Genomic DNA, 21571 nt, shown 5'->3' with positions numbered 1-21571 from the left:
TCTGTGTGAAACCTTGTAAAAAAAAAAATCACAAATTTCTCAATTCTTTCTTTAGACAATTTCAGAGTCTTTTCATCAGAAATTTATGTCAAATTGTTAAAATACTGTACTATATTCTATAACACGTAGGCATGTCATTTTGACACACATTTTTCACATGAAAGATTACTATAGTCATCCATGAATACAAAATAATTTTCGCTACCTTAAATTCTTAACTTCAAGGTCAATGGGAAATCTGGTATTCTTTTTTCTTTGAAAATGTGTACATTTTAGTAGCGATATTTGATTTGTAGACTTTAACAGAGGCATGAAATGGTACTAGCAATCACAAAATCCATTCATATTTAGCTTTGGCATTGGATGTGGTTTGAAAACCTCACAAATTTCATCAAACAATCAATCAGAATATTTCACTGACTCGATTGATAAACGCTGTGGTGGGAAGAGCTTGCAAAAAAAATTACATTACAAATATTTTAGTGATACTGTATGTCTTTTGGTACTTTCTATAGGGTTTTGAACTCTCAAACATTGTATTTGTTATTAGTGTTACCATTTGAAATTTAACATAAATTTAATTGTATTCAATTCCAAATTACCAATAAGATGACCTTTGTATCACATATGAGATGGCCTTTGTATCATATATGAGAGGCTTTTGTATCACACATTGCCTATGAAAAAAAAATAATGTGGAAAGAAAACAACATATTCAAAATTTCAAATAACCTAAAGAATATAAATCGTGGAAAAAAGATGCAATGATCACAACAAAAACCAAGCAGAAATCAGATAGCAGTATAAAATTACATGAACATATGACAGTTTTTACCAGCACGAGTATTGGTTTAGATTTCTGTTATCTTTGCCCACCAAACATTTTCTTTTCCTCTTCAATTTCTCTTTGGCGCGCAAGGATGGTCGCATTCTGGGCCTGTATCTTCCTGATTTTCTCCTCCAACTCATCATCCTTAGAACCCTTACCGTCATTCTCTGTTTCCCGGGAAACAGCTTTTCTCTTGGAAGACCACACATCCCTTGATATGCGTTCCTTTTTCACCGGTAAATCTTCATCAACGTCCCTCTCTGGTTCTGCCGTGATGATGCTCCGTTTGGATGTCCAAATGTCTTTATTCTTGGACTTGCGCACATCTCTCTTGGACAGAACTTCATCCAAATCATCCCCTGCAGCATCCGCTTTCTTCCTGGATGACCACACGTTCCTGTTCTTGAACACAACTTCATCCAAATCCTCCCCTGCAGCTTCTGTTTTCTTTCTGGATGACCACACATTCCTGTTCTTGGACAGAACTTCATCTACATCCTCCCCTGCAGCATCCGCTTTCTTCCTGGACGACCAGACTTTCCTGCTCTTGGGCAGAACTTCATCTACATCCTCCCCTGCAGCATCCGCTTTCTTCCTGGACGACCAGACGTTCCTGTTCTTGGACAGAACTTCATCTGAATCCTCCCCGGCAGCATCCGCTTTCTTCCTGGATGACCACACGTTCCTGTTCTTGGACAGAACTTCATCCACATCCTCGCCTGCAGCATCCGCTTTCTTTCTGGAAGACCACACGTTCCTGCTCTTGGGCAGAACTTCATCCAAATCCTCCCCTGCGGCATCCGCTTTCTTCCTGGATGACCACACGTTCCTGTTCTTCGACTTGCTCTTTTTCTCCGCCCTATCATCAGTGTCCCTGGACTTGACTTTACGTTTGACAGGCTCTACTTCTGGCGAGGAGGATCGGCCCTCAAGAGGAGCGGAAGCAGCGTCTTCAGAGATCAGCGGAGTGCTTGGTTTATCACTCAACCTACTCAGTAGTGACTTGCTAAGCTGCTTGCGTTTGACTGGCGGTTCAGCCACGGTATACATCTCACTTACAGTGTCTACTTCCATATCACCATACTTCATCCCACTTGGTTCAACTCGTTTGAGTTTAAGGCGCTTTTTGATTGGTTCCATGTCGTTTATCTCTACTTTCCTCCTCTTCACGCTATCACCATGGGGGCCTAGATTTTCATCAGGGAAGAATCCATCTTCAGGGTCGTTGGGGGCGATGTCGGTAGTAGAATCAGCAGCTTCCATCTTCACGGGACCAAGGCGTGATTTCACAGAATTCCTGGCTTTTTCTGCAGGGGGAGCACTGCCTAGTCTGTCCAGAACTGATCTCTTCTTTTGGGCAGCAGGATCTACAAGAGTACATAGGCAGGAAAAAATAAGGATTGAATAAGTTACATTCAGCCTTTACCTAAGGTAACATTAGCAAGTTTTCGCAACCGGCAATGCGGCCTTCTACAACTCGGAGGGAAAATTTCCGCGTAGCATCCAAACCTAAGACGGTATTCAGACGTACTAGCGTCAGGAGTCCAGCTAGTACGGGGTGGCGAGCTTATTTAAACACCCCGTAGTCAGCACTTGCGTCGCCGTGCGAAATCTTGCTAATGACTGCCCTCACTGAAAGTTGCATTCTCTAAATGTGTAACCGCGACTGTCACAGAGAACAGCTCATCTTGAGTGTCTTTAGTATCTGTATACGTACATTAATCAATATCAATTTTCACAATGTCTGAGCCTATGATTTATCCAACACTATAAGAACATGTATAATGCATACAAGCAATTAGAAGAAAATTACATCTTCCCCATGATTGCATTCCTGATTATTTTTAGAAGAAAAAAACTGACAGTAACAGGCCTCGAATTACATCAAATTTGGGTCAAGGCCACTTTTTTGAGAGGGCACAAATCCACTGAAAGGGGCACAAATCTATCCTAAGGCCTGTAAGGGGCACTAAGGCCAACGTGGAAAGTGCGCGTAAAATCACCTCACACCGTTGTTTTCAAGGTGGGGGGGGGGGGGATATGTGCACCCAGGGGTGGATCCAGGATTTCTTCCTTAGGGGGGTGGGTGGGGGCCACTTTTTTTTTTTGTCCCCCGTTTTATTATATCATTAGAGAAAGAAGACAATTCGTTGTATCGTTCTCGACTCTTAATCCTTGTCTAAATTCAGTTACCCCCACCTCCTGCGCGATCGAAGCGCGGAAGCTTTGACATTTAATTTAATTATTAGAGAAACAAGACGACTCGTTGTACCGTTCTCGAAAATAATCCTCGCCTGCATGAATACAGTTTTCCTCTTCCCGCGCAAAGCGCAGAAGCTTTTATGTTTCATTAAATCATTAGAGAAAGAAGACGATTCGTTGTACCGTTCTCGACTCTTAATCCTTGTCTGAATTTCAAAAATGTTTTTTGTCTGCTCCTTTTTCTTCATACGTCCTCTTCCTTTTCTCTCCTCTCTTTTTTTGGCTTTTTTGGGGGGCGCCCCCACTGCCCCCCCCCCCCCCCCCGGCTACGTGCCTGCGGTCAGATGAACATCTTTTGATACCTTGTTCGCCCCCGGAAACTCATGGGTTGAAGGCAAATTACGGTCAGATAAGCATTCAGGGGCCCGCCTCAGGGCCCCTGGTGGAGTCGAGGGTGCGGAAACCCCTGAATTTCAGGGGTTTCAGGCATTTGATGAACATATTTTTATACCTTTTTTGTGACACTGGCAGGATACTGATTGGCGTGAGATCCAGCGGGCGGAGCCCCCAGAAGCCCATGGGTTTAAAGCATTACATTACCGTCAGATTAGCATCCAGTGGGGTCCAGGGGGCAGAGCCCCCGGAAGCTCAGGGGTTTAAGCATTTGATTACGGTCAGATGAACATGTTTTTATACTTTATTTGTGACACTGGCAGGACACTGATTGGCGTGAGGTCCAGCGGGCGGAGCCCCCAGAAGATCAAGGGTTTTAGGCACTTAATTGCAGTCAGATGAGTATCAAAAGGCCTGCCAAAGGGCCCTTGGTTGGGTCCCGGGGGCAGAGCCCACGGAAGCTCAGTGGTTTTAGGCATTTAATTACGATCAGATGAGCAATTTTTGATCCCTTATTTTGTTGAGAAACTGGTAGTTAACTATTTTTTCTCTCTTGCTCTCTTTCTTTCTATTTCTCTTTAAAATGCTTTTTTAAAAAAATGGGGGGGGGGGAGTTTCCCCCTTTGACGTTTTATTGAATTATTAGAGAAAGAAGATGATTCGTTGTACCGTTCTTGACTCTTTATCCTTTTCTGAATTCCAAGGGAAGCGCGGAAGCTTAGACGTTTTTAATAAATTATTAGGGAAAGAAGACGATTCGTCTCGATCTCGACTACCGGTATTATCCTTTTCTGAACTCAATTCACACCCCTCCCGCGCGATGGGCGGAAGCTATGACGTTTTAATTAAAACGTATGGGAAAGAAGACGATTCTTTGTACCATTATCTCGACTCTTAATCCTTTTCTGATTTAATTCCAGACCCTCCCGAGAAAAATCCAAGTTTTTCACTGATTAAAAACTGTGAAAACGCACCAAAAAAGGTCACAACGCGAAGTAAAGATGTTGAACCAACGATGGGTAAACAAAACTTCCCGATATTGATTGGTTCATATAAAAAGGATGGATTGAAAAACTAAGCCTGAGTCATTACGGTTTTTGTGCCAAACGTTTCAGTCATTTGGATGAAGACATTCTTTCATATCTCCGTATCGGCAATTAAGTCCCGCCAATTAATTTAGGAGTTCCATAGTGGAAATTAAGTCTCGCCAATAATTATTGTTTTAGATCTCCGTAGGGGCAACAAAGTCTTGCCGATTATCATTGTTTTAGATCTCCGTAGGGGCAACAAAGCCTTGCTGATAATTATTGTTCTTAGAGCTCCGTAGGGGCAACAAAACCTTCCGGTAATTATTGTTTTTAGAGCTCCGGAGGGGCAACAAAACCTTGCCGACTATTATTGTTTTTAGAGCTCCGGAGGGGTAACAAAACCTTCCGGTAATTATTGTTTTTAGAGCTCCGTAGGGGCAACAAAACCTTCCGGTAATTATTGTTTTTAGAGCTCCGGAGGGGCAACAAAACCTTGCCGACTATTATTGTTTTTAGAGCTCCGGAGGGGCAACAAAACCTTTCCGACTATTATTGTTTTTAGAGCTCCGGAGGGGCAACAAAACCTTGCCGATAAATATTGTCTTTAGAGCTCCGGAGGGGCAACAAAACCTTGCCGACTATTATTGTTTTTAGAGCTCCGTAGGGGCAACAAAACCTTCCGGTAATTATTGTTTTTAGAGCTCCAGAGGGGCAACAAAACCTTGCCGATAAATATTGTTTTTAGAGCTCCGGAGGGGCAACAAAACCTTGCCGACTATTATTGTTTTTAGAGCTCCGGAGGGGCAACAAAACCTTCCGGTAATTATTGTTTTTAGAGCTCCGCAGGGGCAACAAAACCTTGCCGACTATCATTGTTTTTAGAGCTCCGGAGGGGCAACAAAACCTTCCGGTAATTATTGTTTTTAGAGCTCCGTAGGGGCAACAAAACCTTCCGGTAATTATTGTTTTTAGAGCTCCAGAGGGGCAACAAAACCTTGCCGATAAATATTGTTTTTAGAGCTCCGGAGGGGCAACAAAACCTTCCGGTAATTATTGTTTTTAGAGCTCCGCAGGGGCAACAAAACCTTGCCGACTATCATTGTTTTTAGAGCTCCGGAGGGGCAACAAAACCTTCCGGTAATTATTGTTTTTAGAGCTCCGGAGGGGCAACAAAACCTTCCGATAATTATTGTTTTTAGAGCCTCGGAGGGGCAACAAAACCTTGCCGACTATCATTGTTTTTAGAGCTCCGGATGGGCAACAAAACCTTCCGTTAATTATTGTTTTTAGAGCTCCGGAGGGGCAACTAAACCTTGCCGATAATTATTGTTTTTAGAGCTCCGGAGGGGCAACAAAACCTTCCGATAATTATTGTTTGTAGAGCCTCGGAGGGGCAACAAAACCTTGCCGATAAATATTAATTTTAGAGCTCCGTAGGGGCAACAAAACCTTCCGCACTGCAAAAACCAGGGTGTTAAATATTCAACACCAGCATGGAATAGAAAAATATCAACACCCTTGGTGTTCATTTCATGTCCGATTGGCGAAAAATAACACCAACGGTGTGAAAATATTCAATTACAGGCTGATGGTGTCATATTTGGTGTTATAAAATCGCACATGCGCATAAGCTAGAGAATTCGACGAAAATCATTGGACGAAAGTTGTCATATGATCCGATATGCGCCTCTGCAGCTGCGCGCGCACAGCTAGACGAGAGCATGTGGCTAGAGAATTTCACTGGCACTGACTTGAAGTCTTGATTCTGGAGTAGTAATTCTTCAAATTAGGCCTAGATTCTAGATGTGAAGTGATCGAAGTGCATGCAACCATGCCATTAAGCGTCAGGGTCTGTTCAGCGGATCGAAGTATTAGAAAATACCTGCCTATAGATCCAGAAGACACAGTAGGATTCTTTGAACTCAGTAAGTGTACATGGTTCTTGTTTGTTATAAACTTTTATAGATCTAGCCTATAGTATTACGTGTTCGTCAGCTGGCGCTAGCCGCGCCTGTCGTTGGGTAGCCCAGGCCTAGAGGTCTAGGCCTACTATGCCTTGGCTGTCCGGCCGGGTTGGGTATCCGGTCAGCATGATGCCATTTAATATTTTATGGATTTCTGAAAAATTATCATTGATAAATACTCCAAAGGGCAAACATTCATGATAGATCTAGGTCTATATATTGTTATTTAATACATATTTGTTTCAAAATGTAAAGGAAAAATCAGTAGATCTAGACCTAGTCTAGGGCCTAATCCTGGGTTTTTGCAAAAATATCAGGTCTAGGCTAGATCTAGATCTAGATCTAGAAGTCTAGACTAGATCTAGACTCTAGATTTCTAGGCCTAACAGTTAGATCTAGAGTTCTAACGTTAGATCTGCATTGACATTAGGCCTAGATATCTAGATCTAGATCTAACGTTAGATCTAGACTAGATCTACCCCATTCATGTAATAAAAAAAATGCAAAAATAATAAACATGGAAATTCAATCTCTAGATCTAGATCTAGATCTAGACTATTTGTAGCGCACACAACAGTCCAAACTCCACCCCCGGTTGAGCTTGATGTCCCATTTAACAGTTTTAGGGTGTATTATAAAATGGCTCTAGATCTAGCCTAGTATTTTAAGCATCGTGATTGGTCAATACGCGTCACATGGCATTGACAAATTTTTGATGCAAGCACGATTTTGCAGAAATGAGTGCAGAAAAAGCGCAGTAAAAAGTTATATTGCACGGTGCGTACGCGTGACCATGGGGATCCAGTGCGCGCGCGTACGCGTAGTACTAGTACGCTCCCTCGAGTGCATTGTAGGCTATAGGCTACGCGTAGCTAATATTGTACGCTCCAAGATCCACCATGATCCCCAGCGCAGCGTACGCGTTAGCTCTAGCTAGAGCGGGGTATTATTAGAAAGCAAATTTTTGTTTTACTTTTGCCTTGGATTTAGACCCGTTTTGACTTTTGGATTTTATAATGAAGCCAGGAATTTCAGCTGTCTGATGTAGACTCGTCTCTAGACACCCTATGCATTTTATTTTTAATCAAACAATGAATCCTGTAGACTTTTTGGTAAGCCTGCAAGGTCTTAGACCCTCATTTTATTTCTAGAACCAACATAACTCTAGATCTAGATCGAACTCTCGTATACTTAAGATCTAAACTTTTGTTTGTTGCTGTTTGTGTCGCTATTTTATAAAACAAATAACGCACTTGACCCTGTTGTGCGAAACGTAAATGCAGTGTTCGCTCGGTTTCTTCAGATGGTTCGCACTGTCAACTCGCCGCAAGCGGCTTGTTGCACAGAGCGGCACCAATATAAAGAAACCTCGCGCGTACTGCATTCACCGCTATTGCACTCTGGGACGTGCGTTATTTGTATACTATAGCACAGTTGGGCTTGTAGCAGCAGTTTTTGCAGCATTCGTTTATTATGACTGAGCCATCAATCTGTAAGAAACTGAAAAGTGCACTGTGATATTTATTCTCATTTATTTAATCTCTCCTACAGTCAGAAGAAAATTCCACATAAGGGATGGGGAAGATCTCGTACTTGTGGATGAACAAGAAGGGTTTGGTATAGACGATGACGTACTAGGAGATGTGGTGACCAGCAATCCCACAGTCAGCCTCATGGTGCTAAAAGAAGATGAAGAATGGTCTGGTAAGTTTTGGATAAAGTGCATTATAATACAAAATTGCAAATCCCTGCTAAATGTGATATCATCAGTAGCGGATTCAGGATTTTAAAATAGAGTTAGAGGGGTGCAAAGAGCATATTAAAAATAAAGAGGGGGCGCAGATCACAATTTAACCTTAGTAATGTGTATGTTCACGAGGTAATTCTCAAAATATAGAGGGGGCACATGCCGGGTGCGCCCCCTGCTGGATCCGCCACTGATCATTGTATGTGCATGCATGTTAAAATGAGTCAGCGTTCGTCTGGTAGCAGGTACAGTGTAGGCTTGTATGCTGTATAGAGTCTAGGGAATTAACATTTTGCTTTTCATAAGCAATAAATGAATGTGCAGTTCAAATTACAGGCACAGGTCTCAAAACTTGGTGGAGGAAAAAAAAACCTACCCTTTTTTGATGACGTAACCTTGCCACAAGAGCCGTGATTTGTGGGCGGTCAATGATCTAAATTCGAAGTCTAAAGATTATAAAAATTACAGATTCTTACAAATTGAATTTTTTAACAATGCAAACTTGCATTTAAAAAAAAAATGTCTTTAATTTAAATTGTGACCCCACCGAACAAATTTGAGGAGGGGACTGTGAAACGGGCGCCATACTTGTGTGTTTCTGTGCGTGTCTGTGTATGATCTTTGACCTTTTGCTTCAAAATCCTACAAAAGGCCACTCCTATGCCATTTCTCATCTGATTTTGATTCTGTTTGCTTTGTGTGATAGCACGAGGTGAGGGCTATTGGACCCATAGAAACCAATAAGTTTAATGGTTTCAATAGGGAAAGGGAAATAAAGGACCCATAGAAACCAGCAGAAAGGTTATATTGCTCCAATAGAAATCCAACACATACTTCTGTTGGTCCATTAGAAATCCATCAGAAAATTTTTGCTGATCCAATAATAGGAATCCAACAATTTCTTTCTGTTAGTCTTATACTTATAGAAAACCATCATGAAAGAATTCTGTTGGATTATATTGGACAGACCTATTGGTTTCATTGGGAACAGTCCAATGGAAAAGTAATTGAACATTTCTAAATGCTAGTATTATAATTCACTTAGACATGAATGAATGCATCAATTAACAAATTGTCCATTAAAAAATGCTCAAGTATTATAAAATTAACAAATGTGTCAGACCAATATAACTTAGCTGGTTTCTGATGGTTTTAGACTAATAGAAATTTATATGCAGTTGGACCTCCCTTATCCAGTCTCCTTTATCCAGATCACTTGAGAATTTGCCTATTTTACTCAAATAATTAGCGGAACCAACAAAGATTTCAAGCATACTCGTAATATCGCAAACTATTTGGGTTACTTATATACATTATTCCCAACATTGTTATTACACATTCAATTCAATTTTTCATGATCAGAAACATGCATTCATTCAAACTCGGCAACTGCATGTTTTGAATATAGGATTCCCTTATGCATGTTAGTGCTGATCCCAAGTGTGGGGATAAAGGAGGCCCAACTGTATTCAATTCTACCAAAGTTTAAGATGCCAGTATTCATTGTTTTTTAACAGTGCTCATGGCTTTATATCTTTTTTTCTTTATTAAAGGTTCAGATGTACATAGCATCACAAGTGCAGACACTATCAAGGTGGATACCAGCTCCTCTTCCCTGAGTAGCTCAGAATCTGATTCAAGTTTTTGCTCCAGTAGAAAGAGGCCACGATTAAATGCCCTCAGTGAATCAGGTGCAATCACTGACAACTCTTGTGAGGTAAGGTTAAGAAAAAATTGTTTGCTTCATTTCAATCTCAGCTATCATAATCAACATAATATAAGGGACTCATCACCTATACGGATTTCATATTATTTAAAATTGAAAATGATATTGGGAGAAAAAAAATACATCTAGTGTAGTTAGAACTAACATTGTAAATTAATATTTCCTGTAGTAAGGTTTTTGTAATGGTATAGGTTAACATTAGGCAACTAATTTGATTTCTTTTTTGGTACATCTAAGCTGACGACTCCTGTAAGATATTGGCCATCTTTTTTGCTTCGTCATCTGTCATAAGTTTTCCATAAACTTTTACAGTTTCATTTTCTTCCAATGGGTGGTATGATTTCAAACAAATGATACTATGTCTAGAGGTTTAAATTGAATTGCCAAATTTTATGAAATGTTTTAGAAATGGGAAAGAGAAATGAGGTAAATAATCATCGAATAATACATCTCATGATCTGGTTCCATATAGACCTCTGAGGGTATCAAGGAAAAGGACTAATATCAAAATTAAAAAGTTGAAGATGAGATGCATCGATTGTTACATAACCTTTATTGTAGTGTTCATGATGATCCCAAACATAGAATAGTTTCCTGCTGTATTGTTTGTGGATATGAAAGTAATGAACACTGTTCAGGGCACTTTAGACGGTCTCCCCATGGCATTGGGCTTGCATGTCTATATTAAGTAGAAGGAACTCGCATTACAATAAACACAAATTTACCTGTAGCCTCATGTGTCCCCTCGTGTGTGTGTATGTGCGTGTGTGCATATGTGTGTTTGGGGTGTTTGTGGGAGTGTGTATTTAACAATATTTAAACTATTTCAAGCTCTATAAATAAATATATTATTATTTAGAATTTATGATTATTGGCCATATATCAATTTTAATATCATAATGTACCTATATAAATTCATAGTCATTCATAAAATTTCGTGCCCTTAGAAAGGTCAGTATGAATTAAAGTGCCTGAAAGTGCATTATAAACTCAATATGTTTATTTATGACTTAATGGGATGATTTACCTGTTTGCAGTTTGTACAAGAAATTTTGCGGCACAGAGGTGATGCCATTCTCCGAGAGTATGAATTGACTGGAGCACTTCAAGATAAAACTAGACGGCAGATGATTAACCTTTTGGTAGCCCACATGCAAGAACACTATGGGTAAGTGCCAGCAAATTTTCTTTTATGATTGTGTAAATGCACATAATAATTATCAGGTACTACCAATTATGTGAAAAGAAACTGAGGTAACATGGTCAACTTTAAAGGAATTTGTTGTCTCTTCAAAATCATTTTTCAAAATATTCATTTTTTATGCCTCCGCCACCGTCAGGTGGTGCCGGAGGCATTATGTTTTCGGGGTTGTCCGTCCGTCCTTCCGTCCGTGCGTCCGTGTGTCCGTCCGTGCGTCCGTCCGTCGGAAACTTGTTACCACGATAACTTCAGAACTACTGGACGGATTTTTACCAAACTTGACACAAGTATTTATATACATGTGAGGATGAACTGATTAGATTTGGGGTTTAGGGGGTCAAAGGGCAAAGGTCACAGGGCCAAACAAAAATTGTAAAAAATTACCCGAAAAAAGCTCGATATTGCTATAACTTCAGACAAATTGAACTAATTTCTTTCAAACCTAGCTCAATTATGTATTAGCATGGGAGGAAGAAGATTTTGGGTTCACGGGGTCAAAGTTCATAGTGCCCAAAATTTGTAAAATCACCCAAAATGTTTCGGATTTCCAATGGCATGGAACAAGCAATAATATCTTTCTGATCGCATGATGGCAGAGGCTTAAATTTTGACCGTGCGTGGTCGAAGATTCATCTAGTTTTAAATGTGATTTGCACATGATGGTTATCAGGTATTACCAGTCTTGTGAGTGACATTTTTGGGTCATTACGTTAAAATAGATTAATGCCGTAGATGTTAGCGGCCTCATCGTCATGAGGCCTCACTTTATAAATGTATTATGAACTAACCATGTGATATTTTGAGATTTTAAAGTAATAAAAAATACTAAACTATAGCAAATTATATGATGCAGACGAGACCACTAGGGGTATGCTACTTGTTATCAACATACTAAGTTCTGTTTTAATAGAGCCAGTCATGAGTCCATATGACTGTAATTCTCATACAGGAGATGTGCTTTCTTATTTCACAGCAAACATCCAAAAGCAGCTATGAAAACCAAATATGCCATGGGGATAGTGAATCTGTTTCCAAGACTCAAGGATCCGTTTACTAGCACAGGTCATGTAAGTATTATAATCTGGGCCCATATTCAAATAAATACTTTGACTAAGTAAGTTTTTTTACTAAGTATTTTGGCTAAGGTATTTACTTATTTTGTATTCAATTCAGTTCTTAGCATTTTACTTTAGTAAGTCAAAATTTAAGTAAAATACTTATTGAGAGGCATTGTGACATCACGATTTTGTGACCAAATGATGCGCAATCAACACATTGCACCAAAAATGCGCTACTTCATAATTCTCCGCAGCTGAGAGTGACTGCGCACATACATGTAAGCCTTCATCTACCAGTTAAATTTGTAAATGCTTTGGCTTAAGTCTCCTCTAGAGGTGTCTTAAATTTAAAGTAAAATACTTAGCCAAATTTATGAATTGAATACCAAAATCTGCAAAGTATTTTATCCGAGCAAAAATCTAAGAAAAAATATTTATTTTTCTGACTGAAGTATTTAATTGAATATGGGCCCTGCATGGTCCTCTCTGATAAGAAGGTATTGCATTCCATTAATCAAAAGAAAACTTATGATACTCTGATAAGATAAAAATACCCTCAAAATCTCTCTAAATTATATTCTGAGAAGAATTTTTTTTTTTAAATTTTATCTTGTGTAGGTCACACTCCACCATCTTTGGCACAATATCCAATAAGAAATGTATGATACCATTCTACTCTCCTTCACAACCACTCAAAACTCTTTTTTTCTTGAAGTGGGGCAGAGTGATGGCTGCTTCCTTGTATCAAAGTCAAGATGCTTGCATTATATGACACTAATGCTACTTTGCTAAAATTTCTTTGAAAACTACAATTTCTCATCACATCATTTTGTGCATCATTTCAAGGTTAATATTATCAACAAAAAGCTTATACATACATTTTCAACCACGCGGTCAAAGATTCATCTCGTTCTTTCACTTTAGGAAGCTTATTTTGATGCAAGAAGTAACACGGGATTCCTGGCTGCTAGAATAAAAAATGTTAACCGCACAACAGAGGAGAAGACATCCAACCCATTACCCAAGCCATCAAGCAGAGATGGTGGTCCTGGGAAGGTCCGAGAAGGTGACCAAGAATCTGCTCCAGGCTGCACCTATGATGAAGACCTCAACTGGTTACGACACTGTCCAACATTAGAACGTGATTCTACCCTGGTTGTTGAAAAGATGAAATCCACTTTTCCTGTTAGACAGCATATGGTCAGGGACGGACGCTCCGCATCGGATATTTTGGAACAGTTTCCTTTTGAAACTGTTCCAGGTTTGGTAAGTGTTACAAAAAAATTTACTCCTAATTCTTGATTTAGCCTCTCAGGCCTAAGGCAACAAAATTATGTGTATGGGAATTAAAGCATCAGAATTATTACTTGGCACTGAGGCATCAAATTCATATTTCTCTGTTTTATTATATATGTTTGAGATTTTGAAAATATCAGTCCGAAGATTCTGCCAGTTTTATCCTTCAATCTGTATCTGTATTTACCGCATGTGACTGTCTGTTGGTGAACAATCACCATTACTGGTTGTCATGTACCTTTGGACAGTGAGCATCAACATGAGTGATATCTAGCAAATCTAATCTATTTCAAAGGTCCAGCAAGTTTCATTCATGTATGGATTTTGTGTAGAGAGACCTTCAAAAGTACTTCTTAGTGGTTGCTATTCAGATAAATATTTGAAGAATCCCCTTTTCCTGGATCTGGGGTGTGTATATATGGGGGTCTGAGCTTTGACGGTACCTTATTATATTGCTGATTTAGTCTAACTGGGGTATCTGTACTGTAAAATTATGCATAGTTTATTTTTTCTCTCTTTTCCCCGTTTTCCTTTTACATGTATTCTTGCAGATTGAGGTAGATTTTCGGAAACTTTTTCCTGAAAATCACTCGCGTTTCCTGACCAAATGGCCCGAGTTGAAGCCCAAGGTTGTTACACTTGCAAGACAACTTCTGAAGCAGAAAGGAAACTTGACAGTGATGGAGCTTCTGTCATCTTATGACAGTTCTGATCAAAATAAAGAAGGTATTTTTGCACATTCCCTTGAATGCACCCTCCGATGTCATAAAGGGTGGAATTCTTGATGGTGGTTTATTTGAGACCATGGATAAACCATTGATAGGTTAGTTTAAATTTGAGCATATATGTGCTTCACACAAGCATGTTCATTGGACAAGTTTTAGAATACATGCAAATCTAATCCAATCCATGGTTTTGAACCAAGTTTAGACCTTGGTCTTAAACCACCATTGAGAATTCCACCAAAGAGCTTGCAGTCTCATTAAAAATGTATATTAAGGGACAAGTATGCTGAAATCACAAAAAATGACCCATCCCAATTAAAACAATTCCCCCCCCCCCCTTTTTTTTGTCAACTCCTCCAACAAATTATATTTATCTGGAAGGCTGGGATACAGTAGGGTTATTGGGCATCTCAAATAATGTGGACTCTTGTTGCAATGAGAATTACAAAAAATTACATTACATGCCCACTTGGCAAAGTTATTTGTAGTTGGAACATGCTCTCCATAATTCTTTTATTATATTAATTATATAATTATGAAGAAGAAATTTATATAATTATGAAGAAAAAAGTTTGTTGCATGGCCCATTGTGGAATCTTTATAAGGATTATCACATTGCCAATCATTACTTTTGAAATAGAATGAGCTTCTGTTTTGAAACAAAGCATCATGTTTATATGTTCACTTTGTTATTTTTCTTCCTCAGATATGATATGCATGGCTTATTATCTTATAATATGAACTTGAATCGACCCCACAGGACCCTGCATTTACATATTAGCAGCTTGCTTGTGTTTACTCTGTCTTTATTTGAAGATAAATGCTTTAGAATTCAGAAAATCATGATATTTTTGTTTTTCTTCATTAGTTAACTTTGAAAAATATGGTGGCCCATAGGGGACATATTTGATAAATTGTTAATTGCAACATTTGATTCCAGTATTGATGCAATTTTTGTGATTTAATCATGAAAAGGATGTCAAATTGGGTAGAAGCATGTTAAATTCAGTAGAACAAGAAAAAAATTGTAAAAAAAAAAACATGAACTTATGCTACTAAAGAGTTTGTTATATATGTGTCAACAGAGAACAATCTAGGTTAGGTGCTTTGCCATGAATGTTGCCTTCTCCCATGCATAAATATCCCGTTTATTATTTTCCTATTGATTTCTTTTTTCCCATCCCCCTTTGTATAAATTCTCATAAGAAAGAAGAAGAAGGCGTTGCTATAAGTGTCAGTAAAATTTCTCCAAGGGTGCCAAGCTGGCATCAATTGGATTTTTGGTTTAGTACCCCTAAACTGCATTAACAGCCACTTGCATGCTTTGGCTATAATATTGATTAGTCCTCGACTATATATAATAGTTTCTTGTTACAGGCTATTTTGATTCAAATTTTAGCAGGTCAGTTTGTAATTATTTTGGTACATTTAACTTCTATTTTTCACCTTGATCAACATGTAAGCCTGTTTAATAATAACCATTTTCATTTTGTAATGCACAGGATGGAATTCCAGCACATCTGCTATCCTCCTCCTCTTGTGCCTATTGCCTCCTGCAAGCCAAGGGAAGTCCAAAGCTGCGTCAGCAAAAGTGTCCATTTCTTCAGCTCTCTCGAGGGTTATTCAATTTCAGAAGGTATTTAGCTTTTCATTACGAAAGAGAACTGTAAATATTAAGTACCGGTAATACCCTGTCACATAAAACACATTCTTGCTGCATTAAAAAAAAAGTTTCAGAAAGCATCGTGATGTGTGTTCAAAGAGAACAATTATATTGGTTTATGATCTCTTACATGAAGAGGCTTAGACTGATTTGGACAGAGAAGGTGCTCGAGAAATTTAGGCCTATTCAAAAACTTCACCCGCCTTGAAATTGGTCGGAGTAAAATAAACTAGAACAGTAGACATCAAGATTTGCAAACAAATACTAGGAACATGTTGTGTATGAAAACATAGTAACAACTTGTGTGATATATCAGGCATGTTGCCTTTGATTTTCACAGCCCTACATGGAGAATCAATAAATGAAAAGGAATATTTCATGCCACAAATTTGCTGCAAGTTAATAATAGTGCAGAAATTGCAGTATCTTTATTTTTCGTACTCCTTTTGTGGAAGTTGAAATGTCTTGACCACATTAGAAAGACCCTTTTTAATCATATACATAAAACAAGCTTTGAAAGTACTTGCATTTTTACCCCTCTACAGGGTAAGAAAAATTGTATTTCATTACAAAAAATATCATCTGATATTTTGATGTTATATCATTTGATGGACCAATTCCAATTCTTTTCTTTGATGTAAATTTGATTTGGTTTTATGTCCTACATTATTGTCCAATAACCCTTTTGTAAAAACACAATTTCCCCCAGTACTACATGTAAGGCTGTCTTTTAAAAATGTTGATCGAAATATGTTGTTCATTGAAATGCGTTGAGTGCTAGTTACATTCTATACAAATAATTTGTTTTCAACACAGACAGGAGGGAGTATTCAAGCATTCCTCGACAACACAAAAGAGACCAAGAGTCAACCGTTCCTTCTGGCAATTGGCAATTCCAAGGCCCGAATCACCAACTACATGATCATTGTGGATCACAAGGCCATTCCATGTTCGGCACGCACGGTCGAAGCAGCAGTAGATTTACTCTTCAAGACCCACTTTGTCTTTGGCCTGCAGTACTGCTTGTCTCTGCGGCAGTTCTGGACTTTTGTCCAGACTGCCATTTTTGAAATCGATATCGGAGTGTCCCGGGAAACACCAAGAGTACGTGAAATTAGATCGAAATTGTTAGCACCATGATTTGCTTCAAATGCCACAAACAGTTTGCAATACCCAAATTGGTTCAACATTTGAGATTGAAACATGGAGTTATTGAAGATGGTAAAGAAGTATTGACCTGTGGGCAGGGAGCTTGTGCGAGAACATTTCATACTTTTCGAGGATTTCGGGGACATTTGCAGACTCACCTTAAAACCGATTTTCCAGATAATAAAGAGCAGTCTAATGAAAATGATAAAGTGAGTGACTTTCCTGAAGAAAGTCTTGAAAGTCTTCAAGAATACAATATTAATAATGATGAGATTGTTGAAGATCAGGATGTATATGAAGATGACATTTTATCTGTAGATACCTTGAACAGGCAGTGTGTAAATGTAATTTCAAAATTTTCAGCAAATAGTGCAAACTCTGGAAAAGTTGTAAATGATGTAGTAGAAACAACCAGTGCGATTGTAGGTGATGTAGTAAAAAGTGCATCGGCAGCCGTTACAGCTGCTTTCTTAAAACATAAGCTGCCTATAGAATCCGAGGCTTATAAGGAGATTCAAACACATTTTGCTATGCTTGAAAAGCCCTTTGAAAATTTGAATTCAGAATATAAGCGGACAAAGTATTGTGAATCAATTGGACTTGTTGAACCACAAGAAATCAAGTTAGGCATCCGATATGATAGTCGTCTCAATAAAAGAACTAAGCAGTATGAACAGATTGCTATTGAAGATACATTTGTTTACGTTCCCATTTTAGATTCTTTGAAGCAGCTTTTAAGCAATAAAGATATATTGCATTTTGCTACTCATGACCATAAGAGCACAGATGGTGTAATGAGAGATTATTGTGATGGTTCACAATTTGAGAAAACCCCTCTTTTCCATGAAGATGAGAATGCCCTCCAAATTCACTGTTTTTATGATGATTTCGAGACTGTGAACCCCATTGGTTCAAAAACAAAAATTCACAAGATAGGTGCTTTATATTTCATTTTGAAAAATCTGCCACCAAAGTATAATTCCAATCTTTCCAATATCAATCTTATAGCTCTATGGTATGCTGAAGATGCCAAGAAATATGGATTTAATGCTATTCTCAAGCACATTGTAAAAGACATTAATATCCTGTCAACAGTTGGCATTGCTCTCCCTAATGGAATTGTGAAGAAGGGGACCATTACTCAAATAAGTGCTGATAATCTTGGTGCTAATTCCCTACTGGGATTTGTAGAGAGCTTTTCTGCTCATTATTACTGTCGATTATGTGTTACAAGTAAGGAAGAGGCACAGAACAATTTCAAAGAGGTTTCAATGGATATGCGCACCAGGCAGACTTATGAGCAACATTTAGAAGAAGCTGAAGCTCAAACTACCCAGTCACATGTGTTTGGAGTGAAACAAAAGACTGTATTGAATGATTGTATTTACTTTCATGTCTTGGCAAACTTTTCACTAGATATAATGCATGATCTTTTGGAAGGCATAGTTCAGTATGAGCTGAAACTTGTTCTAGAGTATTTCATATATGAAAGGCAACCGCCCCTCTTGTCCCAAGATGAACTGAATCAGAGAGTCGCCAGCCATTGCTTAAACCGTACAGATAACAAGAACAAACCATCCTTTATTAAACTTAGGTCAGCTAGGAATGATGTTGGACAGAAGGCTATGCAAGCATGGTGCTTGATTCGAAATCTGCCATTCATAATTGCTCAAGACATTGAAGAAGGAAATGTCTACTGGGAATTGCTACTTAGATTACTAGATTGTATGGACATTATTTTTGCTCCTCAATTGACAGCAGGCTTGATAGCCCAATTGTCTATTCTTACTGAAGAACATCACACACATTTCCAGAAAACCTTTCCTGACAGAAGGTTGTTGCCAAAACACCACTTTATGGTGCATTATCCAACGTGTTTGAGAGAAGTTGGGCCACTCATACATGTATGGTGTATGAGGTACGAAGCGAAACATCACTATTTTGGCCGTGTTGCAGAATCTGTGCGTAATTACAAAAACATTTGTAAATCACTTGCCAAAAAACATCAGACAGCACTAACGTTCCATCTTCAGTCAAACCATCCTTTGGAATATCTGGAGGTTGGGCCAGGTAGTTCACTACTTTTGTCAGATTTAGATGAAAATATTGGACAGATTGTGCAAGAGCAAATCCAAGTAGAGGATCTTTCTACTGAATTATTTGATGCCAACTGGGTTAAAGTACATGGAACACATTATCAGTTGTCACTTCTGGTCTGCCATGATGTTAGCGAGCTTCCTCTGTTTGGTCAAATAGAGCATATCATTGTACACAATAGCACTGTATTTTTTGTACTTGTCCAATTAGATACAGTGTATTACAATTCACACTATCATGCCTATGCAGTAGAATTTAGTTTTCCACGTTGTCATGTAGTGAAGAATCAAAAGGAACTTGTTGACTACAAACCACTAGATTTGATGACAACTTTGTCGAAGACAGACTCGAGGAAGTATGTAGCACCAAGGCATGTACTTTTTAAGTAATTTAAAGCTTTCAAGCTAATGTCTGGTTTTGCTTAGTGGTATCAATTGGTTTTAAAAATAATTTTGATCAATAATATTTTGGACTCTTAATTGTTAACATCTTTAAATTGGTTAATTCGAAACCAAATTGAAGTCAAATAGCTGTTGTATATTTTCTTTTTTTTTCTTACAAGAAAAACAATTCTATGATGTTTGTGCATGAAAGCCAGTGAACTAGAAGTGCATGGACTGATTTTTGTTGTTGTTGTTTATATCCTGTTGGAAAAACGAGCAGCGAATTAGTTGATATAGAAATGCATAATTTTACTTTTTGATTTTTTCTCCCAGGAGTAAAATGGGAAATACATGTTTGTAAACAGAAAGCTGTAAAAGAATGTTCACCTATATTAGAATGAATGTGGAATTTATAGTGTTTTTTTAATGTTTTTGAAACATTTGTTTAACCCTTTACAAGCAGTGAAGGAGATAAAAATCCCCTGAAATAATTAAATCATCCTGAATCTCAATGGTTGCAGGCCTGTGGTAAAAAAAAATCTTGTTAAACAAAACTGCTGGATAAGATTTGTTAGTTTTGCTATTGTTCTTGAAGGCTGCTTCCTAGCATAAGACATTAAAAAGCCTTACTATAATTAGTCTGCGAGCACAGACCATTGGCTTCGGTTTTGCAATTTGCATAGTGCACGATGTAAAATGGAATATGTTTGTAAACAGAAAGCTGTAAAAGAATGTTCACCTATATTAGAATGAATGTAGAATTTATAGTGTTTTTTCAATGTTTTTGAAACATTTGTTTAACCCTTTACAAGCAGTGAAGCTAGGAGATAAAAATCCCCTGAAATAATTAAATCATCCTGAATCTCAATGGTTGCAGGCCTGTGGTAAAAAAATCTTGTTCAACAAAACTGCTGGATGAGATTTGTTAGTGTTGCTATTGTTCTAGCATAAGAAATTAAAGTCATACTATAATTAGTCTGCGGGCACAGACCATTGGCTTCGGTTTTGCAATTTGCATAGTGCACGATGTAGAGTCTGCATTTAGAGACTACATATACACATACAGTTATGCTCCCTTTAAGGGATCATGATATGAGTGAAAGTAGTCTCTGACTGCAGACTCTGAAATATGCACTACGAAACTTGCGAAAAACCGAAGCCGAGAGTCTGCCTGCAGATTATACTAGCAGTTTCCAAGGTTTTTTTTTGGGGGGGGGGGCACTCTGTATATTTCATATGAAAAAGATTCTGTGATATTTTCCTTCAGCATGCATGTACTAGGATTCAAGGTGAAATGTGTCAAAATTCTTATTAGCTACATAATTCACTCTGATGTAGAAGCATAATGTTTGTTGTTTTTTTTGTTTTGTCTTCATTTATACATGCATTTTGCATCCTGTTTAGTTTCTATTTATTAGAAACGACTTTGATTTTTCATTCCTTGAAAGGAATTATGACATTGTTTAAAGTTTTTATATTGGAAAATTTTTAGTTACTTGTTTCATCCTTTTTTTTTTTTACTTATAAGGGTGGATTCATAATAACAGATTTTGAATGATTTTTAGTTACTTGTTTCATCCTTTTTTTTTTTACTTATAAGGGTGGATTCATAATAACAGATTTTGAATGATTTAAAAAAGTGTGTTTTGTTGTATTCAGACAAATGAGTCACAGATTTTGAATACATGACAAAAGGATTTAATGTTGAACCATACAAGATAAAAACGCTAAGCATCATTGATTTCAACATGAATGAAAACAAGTTGTTTAATTTATTGATTAAACAAGCACCATGTGTTTTTGTTTACGAAAAAAAATTGTTTCTTTTCACTTCTTGTGTGTATTTGAATATTTTCTGTGCATGTGTTAAGATGGAGTGAGCTGGAATGAATTGTTGGTGTTGAAAGAATGGTGTGTTGAGTTTTTTAAACACTGAGACTAGCATTGAATTGCAATACCAAGAGTAGAAAAGTAGTAGACCTTTAGTGTTATATAACACCAAAAATAGGATTTATTGCAACACCGAAGAATGGTGCTGGATTTTATATTAACACCATAAATAGAATTGGATTGCAACACCAAGAGCAGAATTATACTATTTAATTCTAGA

At 38.0% G+C, this 21571-nt stretch overlaps 2 protein-coding genes across 3 annotated transcripts in view; one reads left to right on the top strand and one right to left on the bottom strand.

Annotated features, from left to right (window-relative positions):
- Window positions 1–254: 254 nt before the first annotated feature.
- The window catches only part of LOC100890483 (zinc finger CCCH domain-containing protein 13), a 30015-nt gene continuing 8698 nt past the window's right edge, over window positions 255–21571 (bottom strand). The window contains exons 5-6 of one of the 2 annotated variants that reach the window (XM_030979854.1): window positions 1549–2196; window positions 255–1188 (exon numbers count right to left, since the gene is read on the bottom strand). In XM_030979854.1, coding sequence (XP_030835714.1) covers window positions 863–1188; window positions 1549–2196 — 974 coding nt within the window. In that variant the 3' untranslated portion in view covers window positions 255–862. Of the gene's footprint in view, window positions 2197–21571 lie in introns of both variants that reach the window. The other variant, XM_003725872.3, reaches the window with a different exon arrangement.
- Window positions 5914–21278, top strand: LOC115921762. Its single transcript, XM_030979855.1, has 9 exons — window positions 5914–6377; window positions 7968–8120; window positions 9717–9880; window positions 10927–11057; window positions 12064–12157; window positions 13073–13414; window positions 13996–14170; window positions 15672–15805; window positions 16649–21278. The coding sequence occupies exons 1-9, from the start codon at window positions 6284–6286 to the stop codon at window positions 16970–16972; spliced, it is 1611 nt and encodes a 536-aa protein (XP_030835715.1). The 5' UTR covers window positions 5914–6283; the 3' UTR covers window positions 16973–21278.

The sequence above is a fragment of the Strongylocentrotus purpuratus genome, unplaced genomic scaffold (assembly GCF_000002235.5).
Source record: "Strongylocentrotus purpuratus isolate Spur 01 unplaced genomic scaffold, Spur_5.0 spur5_scaffold_10, whole genome shotgun sequence".
Taxonomy (NCBI): Eukaryota; Metazoa; Echinodermata; class Echinoidea; order Camarodonta; family Strongylocentrotidae; genus Strongylocentrotus; species Strongylocentrotus purpuratus.
The sequence above is the reverse complement of the archived record's forward strand: the minus strand, read 5'-3'. Positions and strand labels throughout refer to the sequence as shown.

What these genes read in the sequence shown, in the direction of transcription:
- LOC115921762 (XM_030979855.1), top strand. Translation starts at nt 6,284, where the DNA reads ATGCCATTAAGCGTCAGGGTCTGTTCAGCGGATCGAAGTATTAGAAAA. An exon ending in TCACTGACAACTCTTGTGAG is followed by an intron (nt 9,881 to 10,926) that starts GTAAGGTTAAGA and finishes ACCTGTTTGCAG; the next exon opens with TTTGTACAAGAAATTTTGCG. An exon ending in CGTTTACTAGCACAGGTCAT is followed by an intron (nt 12,158 to 13,072) that starts GTAAGTATTATA and finishes CTTTCACTTTAG; the next exon opens with GAAGCTTATTTTGATGCAAG.